General features: G+C 51.7%; 1 protein-coding gene and 1 long non-coding RNA gene across 3 annotated transcripts; both read left to right on the top strand.

Annotated features, from left to right (window-relative positions):
• Positions 1-2,967: 2,967 nt before the first annotated feature.
• On the top strand, positions 2,968-8,175 carry LOC134551943 (uncharacterized). Of its 2 annotated transcripts, XR_010080722.1 has the most exons (3): positions 5,973-6,476; positions 6,632-7,578; positions 7,865-8,175. It is a non-coding gene; the product is annotated as an uncharacterized LOC134551943 (long non-coding RNA). The 2 variants fall into 2 exon arrangements; XR_010080721.1 differs by having other exon boundaries at positions 2,968-7,578.
• Positions 8,176-14,583: 6,408 nt separating this feature from the next.
• SPP2 (secreted phosphoprotein 2) lies at positions 14,584-18,383 on the top strand. The gene is made up of 4 exons (XM_063399789.1): positions 14,584-14,795; positions 15,897-16,007; positions 17,710-17,759; positions 18,299-18,383. Exons 1-4 carry the CDS (start codon positions 14,679-14,681, stop codon positions 18,381-18,383), a joined length of 363 nt encoding a protein of 120 aa, XP_063255859.1. The 5' UTR covers positions 14,584-14,678.
• The last annotated feature ends 1,340 nt before the right edge of the window (positions 18,384-19,723 follow it).

Genomic DNA, 19,723 nt, shown 5'->3' with positions numbered 1-19,723 from the left:
TACCCATACCATTTGGCAACATGCAAAAGGACTCCCTGAGGTAACCAAAGACGATATGTCTTGGAGTAAGCAATTGTTGAAAACTCCAACATCTTGGCTACCTAATCTGAACTGGTGTCCTAGGATGATTTTATGATGCTGTGTGTCCAATATTGTCTGCTCTGTGTCCAGAAATGGGTCCTGTAGCTTTAAACTAGGTCCAGAGGAGGGTGGGTGAAGGGGTGGAATTTTTGCTGCCTGTGTTCAAAACACAGATAAGCTCTTGTTTTTTTCCCAGCTCTCAGCTTTCTTGAGAGAGAGGAAGAGAGACCGGGAGTTTTCCTTTGCTTTTTTGCTGGCTCTCCTAGTACCCTGAGGCCAAGGAGTTTTTCCTGGGACCATGGCTTCTTTTTCTGGAACTGTTCAGCTTTGCTCTGGTCTGGAACTCCATCGCTGGGGGCCCCCTCCCACACCACAGCCCGGAGGGCCCACGGCGCATCCCAGCCAGAGAGGGACTGAGCCAGACCTACAGAAAGATGCTGAATCTGTCATCTCTTCTTCACAGCGAGAGGTTTTATTATTTACCACTGTTCATTCTCTTCATGCCTGTTAAATAAACAGGTATTTTTCACTTTCTCCAAGGAAATTTTTCCAAATCTGTAGGAACCCATGGGGGGAGGGGTTGCTAAAACTCTTTAGAGGGGACACCCTTTTGGGATGTTTTCTCCTAAATTTGTCTCAAACGGGAACAATTGGCTTAAACAACTTCTTGGAGGAACTTTAGGAATTGGAATACGAATCTTAGGAGCCTGCATGATGAGCCAATATTTCATATGGTCTTGTGAACAAACTACCACCATGTATCATGACTGGAAGCAAAATAAAATGAGATACAGGACTGAAACAGGTAAATATTCTGAGACCACAAAAAGACTATACTTGCAAAAGAATTTGCAAAGGATAAAAGAAAGGGCAGACTTGATGCCAAAGCAATGAGATAATGCTTGAGCTACGCAAAAAAGCTGTAGCTGTGCAGAAAGAAGAAGCCACTTTGTAACAGGGTATGTGAATGGAAGCACTTTTTAAAAATCAGCAAATTTAGTAGAACAAGCTAACTGCAAAAGCTAACCACTGGCTATTTAAGCAGACAATCCTAGAGAGCATAAGCAGGAAGCAGGGCTGGAAAGTTCAAGGGTGTGGAAGACTTATGAGCCTTCATCCAAAACCATCACCAGGAGGCTGACGACCTTGTGATGCAGAAACTGTGCCTGTGCTACAAGGGCTTACATAATCAGAGATTAGAAAATATGTTGCAATATGAAAGTATAATGTGCACATAATGTAAAAATTGTATAAAAGGATGAGTAAGGTTGTAGTGGAGCAATGCCCCTCACTCCTGGCATCAAATAAACAAATACCTGCTCTATAGGCCTTATACTATGGAGCAGTGTTTTCTTGCCTAGTTTTTGGACATCAGCACCATAATCAGAGACAAAGAGCAGCTTCTCCTCCCAGGGTTATCTCTATCCTCTGCACTTCCCCACGTGTCTGCCTCAATGTTCACTGGGGACCTCCCTGATTGTGGCCGTCCATTGCCATGCTCAGCAGGGACACAGCTCTGTTTGGACATGAGCAGCCACAGACACACAGAACTGGAGCGTGGAATATCAGAGGATGGGCAGATTCTTTCTTTTCCAGAATGCAAGAAAGGCAGGCAAAAAACCACAAGGAAACTTCACAGTGTCTCTGTACAAACTAAATGCCTTGGGAAATCCCGCAGCTGATGGTGTTCTGGTGCTACTGCCAATGCCTCCCATTAAAAACATCATTCCAGAAAGGAGCAACATCATCTGACAGATAGCAAGAGTTGCCAGCCATAGCTCCAGGCCCTCCTGCCAACAGCCCCTGGAAAAGGAGCACAGCCCCCAAATGCATGTTTGCTTTGGCTGCCTCTAGCAGAGAAACCCACCAAGGCACAGATCTCTGGGACAGGAGAGGACACTGCCAGGGCTCAGGGTGTGGCAGGTCTGCTTGGGTGGGACTCTGCCACACCTGCTGATTTCAGTGCTCTCCTGGCCCCAGGGCTCAGAGCAGCATTTGTGCCCTGGCCCACACGTTCCTCGTCTGTGTGACACCCGCAGGTTTAGGATGTCCTCCAGCCGGGACGTGTCCCAAGGAGGCCGTGCCAGCTTCTGGGGAAGGCTCCGTGCCCTTCCCACTGTGGCTGCATTGGCAGCCCTGGGGGCTCCTTCTGCTGCCCTGAGCCCACAGAGCAGGGCAGCGTTTGCTGATGGTTGGAGCCGTTCCTAAAGATCCTGTGGGGATGTCTCAGACACTTGGGGCAAGGGATTCCTTCACATCAAGGCCACTTTGGGCGGGCTAGGATGTGGCCCCAGTACAGGTGGCAGGGTGTGCAAGGGCCCTTTGTGACACGGTGCAGCATGGTCACCGTGGGATGCAATGGCACAGGGTGTCACACAGGCCCTTTGTGACACGTGGTGACAACGGTGCTGGCAGTGAAGCAGCCACGCCACAGTGCTCGGAGCACGCGACAGGATAGGACAGGACAGAGAGGTGCTGAGAGGAGTCCTCCCACAGCGCACTCATTCCTGTCTGACCTGGAGCTTTTCTGAGGCGTTATTCCTGCAGTTGACCTCGAGGCCAGAGCACAGCACTTGCTGACCTGTGGCCTTTCCGAGGCTTCTCTTCTGCAGGTGCCCTTGAGGGCAGACCGTGGCAATTGGTGCCCCGGGGCTTTCCCCAGGCATCTCCCATCCCTGCCGCCGGTGCCCTCGAAGGCACAATCCTTGAGGAAGAGTCTCCTGTCCTTGTGGCAGGAGCCCTCGAGACCCGAGTGCAGGACTTGCTGTCCTGTACTCTTCCCAGTACTTCAGGCTTGCAGGCGCCTTCCAGGCACAACTGCAGGACTTGCTGTCTTGGAGGTTTTCCAAGGCATCTCTCCTACAAATAGCCATCAATCCAGTGGCTCACATGGAGCAGAGACCCCTGAGAGTGCCCAAGCTGGCCTGGATGGAGGAGGAGGAGGAAGAAGGAGCCCCAGCTGGAGCTGCCCCAGCACATGAGATGGAAGAGGTGGAGCCGTTCCAGCCACCGCAGGAGGGTGAGTGGCAGAGCTGGGCACAGGGATGGTGCCTGCAGCCAACTAAGCCCCATCCCATCCAATCCCGTCCTGTCCCCTGGGGATGTGGCCCTGGAGAGGACAGAAGGGGCGCGAAGGCTGAACCCTGCAGTGGCCGTGCTCCATCCCCTGGGGCATCCCGGGGCTGTCCCTGCCTGGGGAGCGCAGGGCTGGGCTCTGTTCTCCGGCCTCTCCTGCAGCCCCTCAGCTCTGGCTGCGCTCGCTCTTTGCCAGGTGCGGCCATGGACCAGACACAAGAGCAGGAGCCCGCCCGTGGCCGCTTCCGCAGAACAGCGCAGGTACCTGCAGCCATCCCCACCTGGGCTGGGCTGCTGTCACTGCTCAGCCCAGCACCACGCTTGCAATGCTCCACGCAACATCCCTGGCTTCTTGCCCTTCTGCTACAGCTGGTTCTGAAATTCATCAAGAGAATTCGGAAGGAAGAGACCAGCGCCATCGGCACTGGGGTCCAAGGATACCCGCCCCTCTTCAAAACCAAGACCAGTGCTGCCCTGCTGGATATGTTTGTAGAGGAGGGTTTTTACAATCAAAAACAAGTAAGCAGCCTCGCAGGTGTTGCTTGTCCTCCCAAGCCACGCCTGCTAGTCCTGTGAGGCTTTGAGTCTATTGCAGTGTGGTGGGAAGGAAAGCACTTCTTTGGGGAAGCTGGAGACATTACTCCCTCTGGCAGCTTTCCAAGTCTCCCTGTGCCTTCTCCAGGTGCCTGCCTTGGTGAGGTACATCCACCAGTGGCTCATGGCCAATGAGGACTCTGAGCACAGGCTGTCCAGGGCCCTGTTGGTTCTTACCGAGGCACAGCCCGCTGATGTGGTGATGACTCTCCTGCGTGTGGCCCCATCGTGTGACAGGTATGGGGCCCACCTGCCCAGAGGGCTCAGGGCTCCCCAGCCCATTAACCTGGACAGTCTGTCCCAGGTGTCTGACCAAAGGGGAATTCCAGAGCCCTCTGGCTGCTCTCTTCCCCAGCCCTGGCATGTCAGGCCCCGAGCCTCCTGCCAGGCTCCCTCCCTGCTCCTCAGGGGCCTGTCCCCACAGCGCTGGGCTGCCTGAAAACTTCTGGTGAAGGGCAGTGGGCAGAGGCAGAGCTGGCAGCCAGCTCAGCTCCCCAGTGCTGCCATTGCCATGGTGATGTGTGTGAGAGCCCCCTGAGACAGAGTTCTGACCCCACAGACCTGCTATGTCCATGTGGAAGACGATCATGTGCTCGCCCAGGAGTGCAGAGCCGGCACTGCTGTTACTCCTTGATGTGCTGCAGAACTGGCCAGAGCACAGCACGTGCACCTCTGATGGGGACAAAAGGGGTGTCTTTGCCCTGGCTGTGAGTTACTGGGACTGGCCTCTGCTCACCCCGGGGCTGCCTCTCCAGCAGCTCTCCACCCTCCTTCCCCCACTGCATCTCCCTGCCTCAGGCGCTGGGATGAAACCTGGCCTAGGGGCAGCTCCAGGGGCACCAGGCCCGGTGCTCCCCCTGTGTCTCCCCTGGCCTCTCCCTGCCACGCTGGGGCCCTGCCACACAGACACAAGGGCACTGAGCGCTGTCTCGGGATGCTTTGCCCTTTGCAGGCAACTGTGGTGATGTGGAAGATGCTCCGGATGCTCTCTGTCCCACATATGGTGACAATGTATTTCCCCCACCTCTTTGTGCATCTGCTCTTCCAAGTGTTCTTCAGCACTTTGGATACGCCAGAGGAGGTTGATACTTTCTGGAAGGCATGCCAGGAGCAACACGGCCTTGCCACCAGCCCCAAGAGGTGCTCCATCCCAGTCCTCCTGTGCCTGCCACATCCCCAGGGCAGGAGCCAGTGCTCCCAGCGTGACCTGGGCTTTGCTCTGCACACAGGTTTGCACTGCGGACCCTGAAGTCCCTGCTCTGCCAAATGCAATACGAGAATGTGGTGGTGGCAATAGAACGCAAGCGTGGCTGGGACACGCTGCTCTGTGCACACACCCACCTCCATGCTGTGGGTGTGCTGGCCAGGTGAGAGCCCCTTCTCCCCCCTGCCTCTGGCATTTGTTCCCAGTGCCCAGGCTGCCCCACTCAGTCCCCGTGGTTGTGGGCCAGATGGCCTTGGCACTGAGGGTCTGCCAAAAAGACAAGAGATTCTGGGAGAGGAGGATGTCCAGGAGCACCTCCCAAGTGGCTTAGGACCCCCTTACAGGACAGTGGTGAAACATCACACCTCTGGGAGTCAGTCCTGGGAGAGGTTTGTCCCTCTGGCTCACAATCTTGGTTGCTTTTTCTCCTGCCAGAGAGGTGTCTTTGGCGTCCATACTCTCATGTTCCCAGATCACACACTACATGCTCTGCCTGCTCAGCACACAGGAACCACGCTGGGATCTGCCTGCCCTGGCTTTCCTTGTGGAGGTGAGCCTGAAGGCCAGCGCTACCTGCTGAGCTTCCTCCCAGCTCTCTGCCATCTGGTAGCCGCAGCTGTCTGGGATGGTGCCCGTGCCATGTGCCGCTGCCTGGGCCCGGCCTTGTGCACTTCTGGGCTCCTGCTGGCAGGGTCCCCTGCTGCCTTTCAGGTTCTAGATTGCCTGGACTTGAGTGAATGCAGTGACACTGTTCTGGAGATCCTGTCAAAGAGCCTGCGGAGCGAGTGCAGGGAGAATCATCACTTGGCACTCAAAGGCCTCCTGGTTCTCGGCAAGAAGCCTCCGATGGTAAGAAGGGAGCAGCAGCTGAAGCCGGGTGGGTAGTGTGGGGCTGGGTAACACAGTCACTTTGGCTGGGCTCAGTTTCGGGCACTGAGGCAGCTGCTGCCCGCTCTACTGCCTCCCACTTCAGCTGCCCAAGTGCTCAGGACAGGCCTTTGGCCTCTGAGCCCTGCATCAGCAGGGTAGGGTTTCACAGACTTCTGTTCCACACAGGCCACAAAAATGTGGAAGCTGACTGAAAGCCTCACAGAGTTCCTGCAGGAAAAGGATAGCGACATTGTCAGGATGACCATCGTTCTACTTCAATATTTGCTGCAGTATAATGGCACCCCAATAGCCAGCCCCATTGCTCTGAGGCTGGCTGAGGCGCTCCTGCCACTCTTTGACAGCGTAAGGCTCTGTGCCCCGAGCCATGGCCACCGGGTGCTGCCCAGACAATTGGTGCCCTGTGGATTTGAAGGCAGGTGCCCAGATGGGCCAGAAGCCGCTGATGCTGAGGTCTTTTTTCCTTCCTTTCACACAGGATGATAGCCAGGTGCAGCTGTGTTCTATGTTTGTCTTTCAAGAGATGATGGTGTTATTAGTGGAAGAGGGAAGAAAGGCCCTGAAGTCACATGTGCGCCAGAGCCTGCTGCCACTCTCCTTCCACTGCCATGACCAGAACCAGGGTGTGGCTGAGGTCAGGACTTGGGAGCTGCTGCTTTCCCCTGGGAGGGGGCTTAGCTGTCTCCTACCCTGGAGCCTTGCAGTCTGCAACCTTCTCCTGGCGTTGGCACTGGGACAGTCCTGTGCCCTGAACTCTGGGGCCATCTCTGGGTGTCTGCTGCTCTGCAGGCCTCTCGGGAAACGCTGCGTTGTTCAGCCAGATTCCTGAAGAGGAAGGATCTTGAACAGATGCTGCAGGTGGATCAGACATGGAGGTTTGGCGAGGGCCTGGTAAGGAGGGCCTGGAAGCAACAGCCTCAGCTGGGAGAAGCCCTCTCAGCATGTTGCTCAGTGTGTGTTGGGCTGGCAGCTGTGGGCCCTGCCCAGTGCTGCACCCAGGGGCACCAGCCTGCACCCCACACGCTGCTCTCTTCCCTGGGCCACCAGGTTGCTTGCCCAAGCTCCTGTGGCCCCGAGCCGGGTGCCGATGGAGACCTGGCCCAGCAGGGCTGTGGGGCGAGGTGACACCGCGGCTTCCCGGGCAGCACCGACCCTCTGCCCCCTCCAGAGCCCCGCGCCTGCGGCTGCTGGCCGGGCCTCAGGGCTGTGCGGGCAGGGGAGGCTGGGGCTGGACGCAGGGAGAGCCCGGCCGAGGGGCTGAGCCCGCGCCAACTCTTCCCTCCTGCCGCTCTCTCCAGCTGGCTGAGGACAGGAGCCGAGCGGCCGAGCACCTGCGCCGGGCCCTGCCGTACCTGCAGAACCCACAGGAGCCCGTGCGGGAGGCGGCCATCAGGTTCCTGGGTGAGCCACGAGCCCGGGCTCCCTCCCCGGCCCGCCGCAGCTCGGCCCCAGCCCCGGCTGCTGCCCCGGCAGCGGCCTCCGGGCCCGGCGCCGTGGAGCCCCGCCTGCCCTCGGGGCTGCTGCCGCCCTCTGGCAGCCGTGCCCGCCCCTGGGCGGCAGGAAGCGGCAAGGGCCCGGGCTGAGCCGTGCCGGGCCAGGAGGCCGTGGGGCCACAGGGCTGGCAGCGCCTCTGGCACCGAGCTGTGCCGCTGGGGCCGTGACAGGCTCTGTGTTCCCAGGGATCGCCGGGCGGCACCTGAGGGGAAACAAGGAAGAGCTCCAGCTCATCTGTGAGGGTGAGTGAGGGCAGCGGGCTGTCAGTGGGGGCTGGCCAGGGAAGCTGCTACCCCAGGCGTTGCTACGGAGGGCTCTGCTCCCTGTGCACACGAGGAATGGCGTAGGCAGGGCACTCAGGCATTTCAGGGACAAGTGAGGGATTTGTGGCCAGCAGCTTTGCGCTGATCCCATTGGTGCCTGCTACCTCCTGGCCATGGCAAGAGCGGGCTGGGTTAGCCCTGGCAGGGGCCTGTCCTTGGGTGCCGGCTGGTTAGAGCTATGACTCTCTTTTCTTCTGTTTTCCAGCCCTTGAAGACATGGCAGGTGACAGCAGCCATGCCATCAGAAACCTGGCAATGGAAACAGCGTTTGTCCTCCGGGCGGTGCAGAGAGCGCCGTACTCCATGTTGCGGAAGCTGCTAGATCAGCTCCACGGGGCATGGAAGAAACGGCCTTGTCTATGTGGCAGTGCCTGGCTGTGTTGCTGGAGCTCTGCAGAGGGCTGATCTGGAAGGCTCTGTCTGCTGGGGTCACCAGAGACAAACATTTTCTTTTTTTTAAGATCATTCTTCTTTCTGTTTTTCTGTAATCTTTAAATATAGAATGTGTTATAAATAGATAGGCTCCCAGGATTTTTTGCTGTCCAGGTTTTGCAGGGCATAGGGGAAGAGAGGTAAAGGGTGCTTGTGCTCAGCAAGCTGCCCAGGCGTGCAGTCTTGCAGGGAAAATGGCCACAAGCCCCTTGGCCCTTGGTGGTGTTACGAATGAGGCCAAGACGCGGATGGATTAAAATAACCTCTTCGTTTATTTAAAAACAACTACCAAAGACGGGAGCCCAGGATAAACCCAGACTCCACGGGACAAGCCAAAAAAAAAAAACCTACCGTATAACAACTCAATACACTGGGTGCTCCTTTGGACACGTTGGGTCCGCTGGAGAACACTGGCAGAGTCCCAATGCCCCCTTTTAACCATTCGTGCTCTTCTCTGATTGGGGTGCTCAGGATCCTCTCCCTGATTGGCTGGTTTTGTGGGCGTTGATTGGTTCATAACAAGAGTCATCCTGAGTCAATCATTCTGCCAGGGCGTCAAGTGATTGGTCTGTTGTTTCCACCAATCCAGGCTCGTGGTTTGGATGCTGCCTGCATCTGTTGAGGTGTTTTCCACCTTCACACTCCCAGCGTTTGCAGAAACATTCACTGATTTACAACCCCAAGAATATAAGCTTTAGAATCGTTACTTACATATTTGTAACATTCGGCTATTTATAACAAGTTTAACTTATACTTTTCAAAAACATCAGAAACATTTTGTTACTTGTAACAGTGGTTGTTCTGTAGCCTTTGTACTGCCGACAGGGCGGGTGGGCGGGGGCCGGAGCTGTGGGGATCCCTGCGACACCGGTGCCTGGAGATGGCCTGTGCCATCCGGGAACGGCCATCTGTGTCCTCCTGCCCGTGTGCTGCTGGCTGGATTGCTGAGGGCTCCGAGGTGCCTCTTGATGGGGCTTGTCTGGAGCTCCTATGGGGCTGCACCGTTGCTGCCGGGCAGGTTGGCTGCGCTGGGGGAGATCCTGAGGGGCTGGGGCAGTGGGAGGCTTTGAGGAATTGCATGTCAGAGGCCATAAACCACCTCCAGGCAGCCACCTTATTCCTGTCACTCAGCTACTCTGGCATCTCCCCAGAGCATCTCCCAGGCCTGCGGCAGAGGCCCTCCAGGCAGGGACACCACCACACCAGGAGGGTGGGGACTCCCCTGAGGTGCCCAGGCTGGAATGAGTGGGGACAGGGAGGGCAGGGGGACACTGCCAGGGCACAGCCACTGGGTGCTGCCAATATGGGGCACTGGGCAGAGGCAGGGCTGGTGGCTGTCCAGGCCAAGGTGACAGGCCAGGATGACCAAGGCCACCCTGACACAGAGCTCTGAGCCTGCAGAGCTGCTGCCACCATTTGGAGGGCCATGATGTCTCCTCAAGCAGGACTGCAGAGTCGCTGCTGCCCAAGTGGCTCTGGAGCCCACAGAAACAGCACCGGAGTGTGCACAGGAACAGCAGCACATGCGCAACAAGGCATCTGCACCACCCGGGATGCCAAACCAGGGGAGATGGTAGGTACAATTGCCCGTGGTTTGGCCAAAGGCTTCAGCAGAGTTGGCCACAATAAGTTTGTCTTGACCTGCCAGCCTCATGGCAACGCTTGGCAGCTTCAGCTGCAGCCTGTGCTCCTGATTGACTTTGATGGCTGTGCTTGAGGGCAGACTCACCTTGCAAAGTCAGGCATCCCAAGGCAGTGGCATTGGTGCTGTCGTGAGAGAGCCTGTGATGGGGCACGAGCCCTGCGCTGCAGCAGCCCTCCCTCTCCTCCATGCAATCACTTTGAAGACACATGCCTCAGCTCTGAGATGAAATCCTGGACTTGCTTGGAACAAAGAAAGAAGCAGCAGGCACTGAGGAAAAGCAGAGACTTCTATGGCTCAGTTTTGCTCTCCGCTTGGGGAATCATAGCATGCCAGAGCACTTTGTCTTGCAAAAGTATCGTAAAGATCATTCAGTTCCAACCATCCTGCCATGGGCACAGGTGGTGTGCAGGCACAGCTGTCACCAGAATTGGAAGAACACTTTTCCATGTTTACCTTTTCCTCTCCTGGATTTCAAGTGAACATGAAAAAATCAGCTGCTTACAGCTGAATACTGTAGCTCACAGAACTAGGAATAGGAGTCTCCAATGGGCCATGGTAGGTCCATTCAACCACTGTTAGATCATCCAGTTGGAGCTCAGCCCTGTGCAGCCCAGGCACAGGCAGCAGGTTGTCCATTTCAGCATCCCCAAGTCTTTGTGGCTTCCTGTGCCCCCTGAGGCTCCCAAATCCATGATATAATACCCAGTTAGTGCTGTGCAGACCATGAGAACACAGGAGTATCCTGTTGGGCTCATGCTTGGGTTTGCTGCTCCTGCCTAAAGTAATCACCAGGAGTAGATGCTGATGTAAAGACATAGCTGAAGACTAGAGACATTTTCTGTAGTGTCTAAAACTAAAACCTGGTGTGATTGTTCTGAGCCTCTAAAATCCAGGCATCTTTGGTATTTAAGAATCCTAGAAATGTTGACATGCAATTTTTCTCACCAAGGATTTTAATGCTAATGGGGAAATTACAAAAATATTCAATCTTGTTTTAATTGGGAACTCCTTTTAAATGGCATCAGTAAACCTACAGGGGACAGGGTATGACACTGCGCTCTAATTGTTCAGGTGGATCAAAATTATATACACACATTAATTGTTGAATTTGTGCCTTATTTCTGATGCATCTTAATGGATCACATTGACAGCAAATACCTTGTCTTTTATGAGACGCACAGTACTACAGTATCTTACATCTAACACATTTGCATTCAACCTAGGTTTGCTGACAAACTAAACAAGAGAAGGAGAGAAGCAGTTCTGCATTAAGTTCTCACTCAAAGGCTGTAACCGTTTGTTTAAAGTCCATCAGAACAATTTAAAAGACTGAAAATATAAAAGAGCTTTCTGCAGTCTTCTCAGCAGGGGTGTCATCCTTGGCTCCCCCTTTCCTGTTAAGAACTTGAGAGACATTAATTTACCAAACTGGTTTTTGTTGTTGTTTTTCCTCTTTTTTATCTTTCTAGGTTAAAGTCGCGCATTTCAATGACCTTTATACAAAATCTGACTGCATAAAAATTCCCCATTGAGATAGAACATCTCTCCCCCACAAAATCAGCGGTGCAGACAACACATAAGGCCTGACAGTAGCTACTCTTCCCTCAGGCCCTGTGATCTGTACCAGGTGTTGGCTTTGATAGCTTTGACTCTTTCCACCCACCCCTGAGAGGACCTAGGGGACAGGCATTAATGGCCAATCATTAGGCCGTTGATTTCGGAAGATAAGACTAATATCAGGTGTGTCAATGAGTCTGGTTAAAATTAACTCTTTACATTCAGGAGTTATGCGCTGCGTCCAAAAAATTTGTGGTACCCCTGTTGAACCAAACCCGCCTCCCCTCTGATTAGCTATCCGGGGTGTGGATAAGGGGGCTGCTGGGAAAAGTACAAGCTGGGCGATTTTGTTCCCTGCCGGGACCACGCAGGGGGGCTGTGGGGTCCCAGCCATGATTTTTATTTCCCCAACCGTGTTAGAATCAATAACTCCTGGTAAAACAAACAATCCTGTTACTGAGGTAGAAGATCTACCTAAAAGCAAAGCATGGTGACCTGGTAGCAAAGGTCTATAAATTCCTGTGGGGAGACAAAACACTGAGCAATTGGTCAACGTTACTGTATCACGGGTTGAAATGTCCAATCCGGCGCTCTCCGGGGTTGCAGGACGTAGGTCGGAGATGGTGTGGTGGGCAGGGCCTGCACTGACTGGAAGCTGAAGGTTGGTTCTGGTTGTGACAGCTGCTGGGTTGGCTGTGGGACTTGTGTCTGCACTCACTGCTGTCCTGTGCTGTGAGATGATTTGCTGTTAAAGCTGGCCATTTGGTGAAACTTGAAGAGGCATTGATTAGCAAAATGAAGGCAAAGTCTCTGTCTTTAAGGGCTTTCTTTTTTATCCTTAACCAGTTGTTACGCATATTTGAAGGGAATAAGTCCAGATCTTTTTTGGGGCCAGGGTCGAAAGGCTTTCTGTCACTGCTAGAGTCAGAGGCCCCATAAGCAATCAGCGTTTGGTGGCTCTGGGGTTGCTGGTGGCATCCCGGTGGGGCTGCAGGTGGTGGCTGGGGTCTATTTCTGGCATTCGTCGGGGAGGGGGTGCAGATGGGGGACGGGGAGCGGGACCTGGGCAGGTTTTGGTCTAGCACGGCCTCCGGGTGGTTATCACAGGCTGCCTCGTTCCCCTCCTCTTTTTTAATTGCGCCCATGACCGCCCTCCATGCAGAAAGAGGCGTAACTCTGGCTTGTGGCCAGGCAGTGTAGCCAGGTTCTAGAGCTTTACGCCGACCTTGTCCCAGTAGCGGAGAGTAAGAACAGAGGAAGGGGTGGTGTCGGGGAACATGCGTGACACCCATCGTAGGAACGACTTAAGGTTCTGCTTAAGGATGGGGGAGCTATGCTTGCTCGGCAAGCATTGCATGGTTTTGTTAACATCTCTCTCGCTGGACACGACCTGTCCCATACCTTGAGTTCCCCTGGCTCACCTGTCACGTCTCAGTGTACAGATGATTGTGGGCCCAAACGCGGTTCTTTCACCGTCACGATCAGTTCCAGGGGCGTCGCCGATTGCCGACAGATAGCCGGTTCTTCTCCGGTCACACGGAACACCAATTATTGGCGATGGCTGAGAGACAGGAAGACTGATTCAGTGATCAGAATTCGATTTTACTCAGGTTTCCCAAAAGCTTATATACTATTTCAGGCAGGTTAATAATTTCTACTACAATAATCAGGTTAAAAATCACACAGAAAACTCATGCATTTTACAACAATTAGAAGTTGATTGAATCTTCTCTCTTCCCATAAGCAGGTTTCATCCCATCTCCTGTATTTTCACAGTTCTGTTTGTTCTTGCCATGGCATCTTGGTTATCAAACCAGCTTTGCTAATCAAGTCTGTTTGACTCTCTGTCTTGTGTATTCCCATAGCTGCCAAGACACAAAAGTCTTGGGTGCACTGCTAAGGACAGAATTGACTGACCTCATGGAAAACTAATGGCTAAAAGAGAACACTATTAACTAGAAATTAACTACATTCTGCCTTTGGCTATGAACATGTCAGGAATTCAGTGCTGGGGAATTCAGTCCTGGGAAAAAGGCATTGCAGCCCATCGCTTATCAGAGAATTACTGCAAAATGGAGAAAAGCTGACAACAAATATTTACCCCTGGATCAATTCCGTTTAAAGTGCAATGTTCGCAGCAGAGCTTGGAGGGGGAAGGTCAGGCGTAGGATCAAGGCTGCATTTATATAAAGGCAGAGGGATATGCCCTGGGAATCCTTGCTTGGAAAGGGAAAAGACTGGAGGATTTTGAAAAACACACTATGAAGATCTTAATTTTACTCCTCACACTGAGTGTTTTCTCATGCTCAGGTGAGTTGCAGCCTTGTCCTCCATCTTAGGGTGGTTTTGGGGGGAAAAATATAAACCTACAATGAACTTCTGATGGAACTGTGCCTCCCTCTCAGGGTTTCCAGCATATGACTATGACCTCCCTATCACAGAAGAGGCTCTCAATGCTTCCATTGCACGGATCAATTCCCAGTCATGGAGCAGAAACCTGTATGGTGTTGTCAGGAGCCGAGTCATGGGAGTAAGTATGCAGACAACGGAGATCCTTTACCTGAAATGGGCTTTGCTGGGATGGAAAACTCTTTTCCACCCAGTCCTGGAAACCCAGATTTAGTTGGAATTTTCTGATGCTGCTTAAAAGAGGGTGGGTTTGGGCTGTTATCTGAAGTTATGGCATTAGGAACCTAAATATCTTTTGTATGTAAGTTTGTAATTAAAATACTTCAGGAATTCAGATTTTTCATGCCTAGAGTAGAAGTCCTTGATGGATGCCTTGTAGGATTTTGTTCAAAAGTGATGTTTTTGCATATCTTCAACTAACTGCTTTGCTTTGGGCATCAAGCAACCTGGTTCATCTGAAGTTCTTTGCTGATTAAATACCCCTACAATTCAGGATTCTTTCTCTAATCTGTATTTATGTCATCTGTCTCTACACACCAATTCTGTTTTAAATCTGTTGGAGTCTAAGTGCAAGCAGGAAGCCACTATCTGTTTTAATTTGTGATGCTCAAAATTATACTGGATACTCCCCAAATTAAGGAGTTAAAACTTCTTAGTTCAAAGTTATAATGTCCGTGCTCCTGAACACCCTCAGAACCTTTCTGTTGCTATAGGTGGCCTGTATCAAGTCTTCTGCAAGAATTAATGTCAAGATGACGTACAGATTCATTTAGTTTGGATTAAAATCCCCAAGTATTTCAAAGTAGTGGGAATTTGTTGTTTGTTGGGGTTTTTTGGGGGGCATTGCTTTTTTCTTTATTTTTTTTTTCCCAAGTCTCCTATCTTGAGCTAAAGCACCGATTGGACTACGAGAAAGAGAAAAGAATAATCAAAAAGGATTAATGATGTGTTGTGTTGACATGTCCACCAGGTGAACATGTGGGACAGTGATACTTATGGGTTAGATCTGCAGTTCAACATCCGTGAGACGGTGTGCACCAAAGCTTCGGGGAGAGATCCCTTCACCTGTGACTTCAAAACTGGACCTTTCGTGGTAAGTGCCCCTGGTGGGAACGGGAATCCTGCCCTCCGTGCAGGATCTCAGGATGGGCTGCAATGCTGCTGGTGCTGAGAAATGAGGAATGGCTGGCTGCTTTTGATACAGCCTGAAGCATGGAGGGGGTGTTAGGTGGGAAGGGTCAATGGTGGGAAACTCTTCTACCTGGTCAGTGGGGAGGGCAGGGAGCTGAAAAGAGGATTTGTGTCTGGGAGCAGTGTGTAGTTAAGGTATGTGTTCTTTTGGGGCCAAATCCTAGAAGGAATGGCTTGTTCTCTATGATGGGAGGGTAGAAGAGCTGATATTTCACCTGCTTTTACCTATCTGGGCACCACATAAAAGGTTATCTTCCTGTGTAGTGCAGATCCCCCCTCTGTGCTGGCAGTGCTGATCTCTTTCAGATCCTTCACTCTCAGCCTGAAATAAAAAGGCTTTTGATACAGCTCTTGCTCTCGTCTCTGGACTCTCTGAGTCCTAAATCACCAGCTTTGGTGGAAATACATTGAGTTTGGACTTCTCTGTGCAGTTACTTGGCCCAAATCCCCTCTCTGCTCTGGAGCTAAGCACCTTATGTGTGTGTGTAGACAGCACCACGCAGAATTGTTGGTTATTGCTTTGCTATTATCATTTAAAAACGCAAATATTGGCGGCTACGGTGTTATCCCTGTATCCTAAACTGACACCATCCCCTCTTCTTGGGGCAGTATGTTAGTGTGAGGATGTGTTTTCCAAACTTGAGTGCAGGCTTTGCTGCAGTTTCTTGTCCAATTGGAGAGACAACATCTTTAAGGGTAGTTTAACTCCAGTGCTGGAGCTGCCATTGGTGTAGCCCTGCACCATCCTTCTCTTTGTGCTGAGTTGTGAAAAGGATGTGGAGGTTTTCTCCTACCTTGAGCAGGCTCAGAGGTTTGTACAACAAACACATAGCTGTGGAGCAGTAACGTGTGTGTAGTCATGTATAATCGTTCTCAGGTTTCTTTCTCTTGGAATTTGATTTTTAACTCCTTCTGTGGGTTCTCTTCACCAGTGAGACTCCCATGAGAGGGTTTGTATTGGATGTTGGCTCTGTGAGATTGGGTCTGTTTTGTTCTGTTACAGCCCACTGCTTCCTGCAGGAGTGTTGTGGAAGTCTCCGGGGAGCTGATTGCCAACATCACCGTGCGGTGCCACCGAAGCACATTCAGCTCTGAATCAATGAGCAGTGAGGAGGTAAGGAGTGGGAAGACCCATTTTTGCGCCCTGAAGGAGTGAAAATTCTGCTTACCTTCTCTTAACAAGAAGTCAGGTGTCTGTGTGTGCTCCTGTTGCAGCTGGAGGTTTGGATCAGGAAAGTGGCTGTAGTTTGAAATCTGCCCGTCAGCTGTAACACTTCCCTTTCCATCAGCTGAGAGCTCTGACCTTGCCTCGGAGAGTGTGACTGTCTGTGGCAGTCTGGAACATCTATTAACCCCAGCACTTCCTTCACTGATTATGAGCCTGGAGAACAGTGACTGGCACTTCTTGGACACACACAAATCCCTATGGCTCTGTTTCTCTTCCCAAACGGAGCTCCCAGCTGAGCATGTCAGCACAGCCCATCCCAGGACATTTGATCCGCTGAGATCTTTGTTCCCTTTTTGAGCTATTTTTTGGTTTTTAGGGTGTTATTCAATGCTGACCTAACCTGAGAATTCCTGCTGGCTGTTTTCAAACTGTGCCAGTGTCCAGTTTATCCATGAACTGACTCTTGAACTTGTGTGTCTGCACTTAGAACACAGCTCTACAGTGGGTGTTGTGATTGAGGGAACAAAATTTAACAAGCAAGGATATGGATGGCTTTTATTTTTGGAAAATTCAGGGAGCTAAATGAAGAAGTTGAACTGTAGAATCACAGAATGGTTTGTGTTGGAAGGGTCCTTAAAGCCCATCTTGTTCTGTCTCCTGCCATTGGTGGGGACACCCTCCACTGTCCCAGGTTGCTCCAAGCCCCATCCAACCTGCCCTGGAACATGTCCCAGGATGGGGCAGCCACAGCTTCTCTGGGCACCCTGTGCCAGGGCCTCACCACCCTCACATGGATGAATTTCTTCCCAATATCTCATCTAAATCTACCCTCCTTCAGCTTAAAGCAAGTCTTCCTTGTCCAGTCACTACAAATCCACGTGAAAAGTCCCTCTCCAGCCACCTTGTAAGCAAATAGGATTCTTTGTTACATTTCCTTGGCTTGAATTGCCAAATTAGCTCTTCATTTATTTTTTTTTTTTCCTAAAAATCTCTGTACAGAGCTGGCTGGCGAGTGCACCCCAGGAAGCCTGGCTGCAGAGCAGAAAGACTGCATGTGAAGCACTGGAATGTGTAACAGAGTCTGGGATGTTCAGTCAGTCCTCTGTGGGCTGGCATAACCTTTGTTTAACAGGGCACTCAGCACAAACACTTGCTTTTACAAGCAGACATCTTCCCCCAAGTCTTCCTTAACCATCACTTAAAATTCAGTGCGGTTGCCAATATTCCTGCTGGGGAATATATTTCCTGCAATGTTAATAAGGAATAAATGCCAAAGGGAATTGCTGCACTTGAAATGTAAAGTGTTTCCCCCTGCAGAGGGGTGCAACAAGTGCGCTGTAGCTCTTGCTGTGGAGCTGTAACTCTGCTCAGGGGATCTCAGCTTGGCTGAGGAGGTGTTGGTGTACCTGTGGTGGTATTTGGATGGGAGAAGGAATTGTGATTGACTGAGGCTGGCATCACAGAGTATCTGAGTTTGAGGGTATCATAGAGTCCAACCCCTGGATTGCAGGAGTACCAGCAACAATCTTGTTTTCAGCAAAATTAATGAGGTTTGGAATTGCTTTAGTGACCATCTAGTGCCTGAGGAAATTGAGAGGTGGCACTTCTTGCCAGGTGAGGTTTTTAAAGGAATGTCTTTGATTTCCAGATGATGCATGTGCCCATGATGGCCCCCGACAGGCGAGGCAGCGCTCGTAGGGAAGGTAAGCCAGTCCTGCCATGCTGGAGTATCCTGACCTATGTTTTCCTCTTGGAACATCTCAAGGTCATCTGTCTGAAGGAGAAGACAACATGAAAGATCAGCTGTTTGCTCCAGGTCATGGGCAACTGGTTTTTCCCTTGCAGAGGGGTGTCTAGTTGAGGGTGCAGGGAGGGCACTTTCCTGCCAAGCCAGGCCCTACTGAGGTTTATACTTTTTTTTTGGATTGCCAGATTTGTGCTCTCATAACCAGTACTTGTGTGCAGAATGCAATGCTGAATGTTTTCTATTCCAGAATCACGGTGTGGTTTGGGTTGGAAGGAGTCTGAAAGATCATCTTTTTCCACCTCCTGCTGTGGGCAGTGAAACTTTCCACTATCCCAGCTTGTCCCAAGCCTCAATGTCCATCCTGGCCTTGGACACTTCCAGGAATCCAGGGGCAGCCACAGCTTCTCTGGGCAACAGTCAACACAAGTTTGAAAGCATCTCATGCTCACAGATGTCTCCATGTTCTTTTTTTAGATGAGGCCTTTGCTCCTGAACCCTTCCCTTCAAGGGGAAGAGGCAGCAGCCGTGGAGACTGGAACAAACCCAGCTACTTTGGCCCTAACAAGATGGAGTAACCTGGCTTGGGTGAGTGTGGGTTAGGGCTAGGGCTGGGAGAGTTAAAGAACCTACAGCTCCAGGAACACTGGGGCTGGAAAAGGCCATCCCAGCTGGGCTTTGCTGCTCCTACATCTTTCTGATCTGGATCACCCATGGTGATGGGGTTTGGGTTAGGGTAGGCTTAGGGTTAGTTTTTATACACCCTGGGTCTGCATGTTTTGTGGCAGGGTGGGGAAGTGGCTGCTCAGGATGAAGGACTTTTAGCTGCTTGACTCCTCGGAAGGCAGCCCAGCTACGGAGCTGTTGGCTGTCACTCACTTTTGAGTTGTCCATCCCGTATCCTCCGGCATACACCGGTGTCCTGGGGTACAGGTACTGTGAAAAGCATCCAGGGAAATCCATTTGTAAACCCAGAATTTGAGTGTAGTGTAGGGTTCTAGCCTTTTTACCTCTAGTTTCCTCGTGACAAGGACAGTGAGGGACTGGAGCATATCCAGAGAAAGGATATAGAGAAACGGCCATGTCTTTGTTCCAAATCAGCTACCCAAGGGCCACACAGCTCCTCGAACTAAAACTGAGGGGATCTGGGAGAACCACGGTGTAGTTTGCCCAGGGAAGCACTTGTCTTGGGGAATCCGTGAAGGAGATGTTTGGAAGCCAATTAACGGGAGTGATAATGAAAGGCTCTCGTGATTTATTGGAGCTGGCAGGGCCTATCCTACACAAAGCACCTTTGCTGACCTGCCTCTGCGGCTCTGTGTGGGAGCAGCTCTAATTGCTGCTGAGGCTTTACCTGCCTGCCGTCTTAAGGAGTTAATCTAAAGGGAAGTGGCTTGAAAGAGTTTTAGCCACACGGAATGAGCTCATTCTTTGGCATGCTAAGCAGGTTTAAAGTAGCTGGGAAGGGGAAAGGAAATTACTTAGTGCTCTGTCTTTGTGATTAAAAAGGCTTCAAGTACATATCATTAGCAGGTCTCTGTCCCTGTGGAGTGCCAAAACTGAGTGCTCCCTGCGTGTGGAGCTCAGCTCCAGCCTGCTGCGTTGGAAACGAGACAGTTTTAGATGGAATTTAGCACCGGTGACTCACCAAAAGCTAACACATGTTACTCATAAGCATATCCGTGGGAAACCTCGATGTGCTGAAGGAGACAAGCCTCCTGCTCTCCTGGAAACGAGATATCAAAGGAAAACCCAAGCACTTTGCTCTGTTTGTAAGAATTACTTCATTAAATCCATATGCTATTTTAGTTTATCCCTGAGCCACGAAAGCCAACAGGCCTTTTTAATCACTGTATGTCTTCTTATAGGAATCTCTAACATTTCTTTGCCTTTGGAAAGTGCCAGGTATCTCTATTTC

The sequence above is a fragment of the Prinia subflava genome, chromosome 6, assembly GCF_021018805.1.
Source record: "Prinia subflava isolate CZ2003 ecotype Zambia chromosome 6, Cam_Psub_1.2, whole genome shotgun sequence".
Classification (NCBI taxonomy): domain Eukaryota; kingdom Metazoa; phylum Chordata; class Aves; order Passeriformes; family Cisticolidae; genus Prinia; species Prinia subflava.
The sequence above is the reverse complement of the archived record's forward strand: the minus strand, read 5'-3'. Positions and strand labels throughout refer to the sequence as shown.

Coding starts and splice junctions, on each gene's coding strand:
- SPP2 (XM_063399789.1), top strand. CDS start 14,679: ATGTGGGACAGTGATACTTATGGGTTAGATCTGCAGTTCAACATCCGT. Junction 16,008..17,709: donor AATCAATGAGCAGTGAGGAG/GTAAGGAGTGGG, acceptor TTTGATTTCCAG/ATGATGCATGTGCCCATGAT. Junction 17,760..18,298: donor AGGCGAGGCAGCGCTCGTAG/GGAAGGTAAGCC, acceptor GGCCTTTGCTCC/TGAACCCTTCCCTTCAAGGG.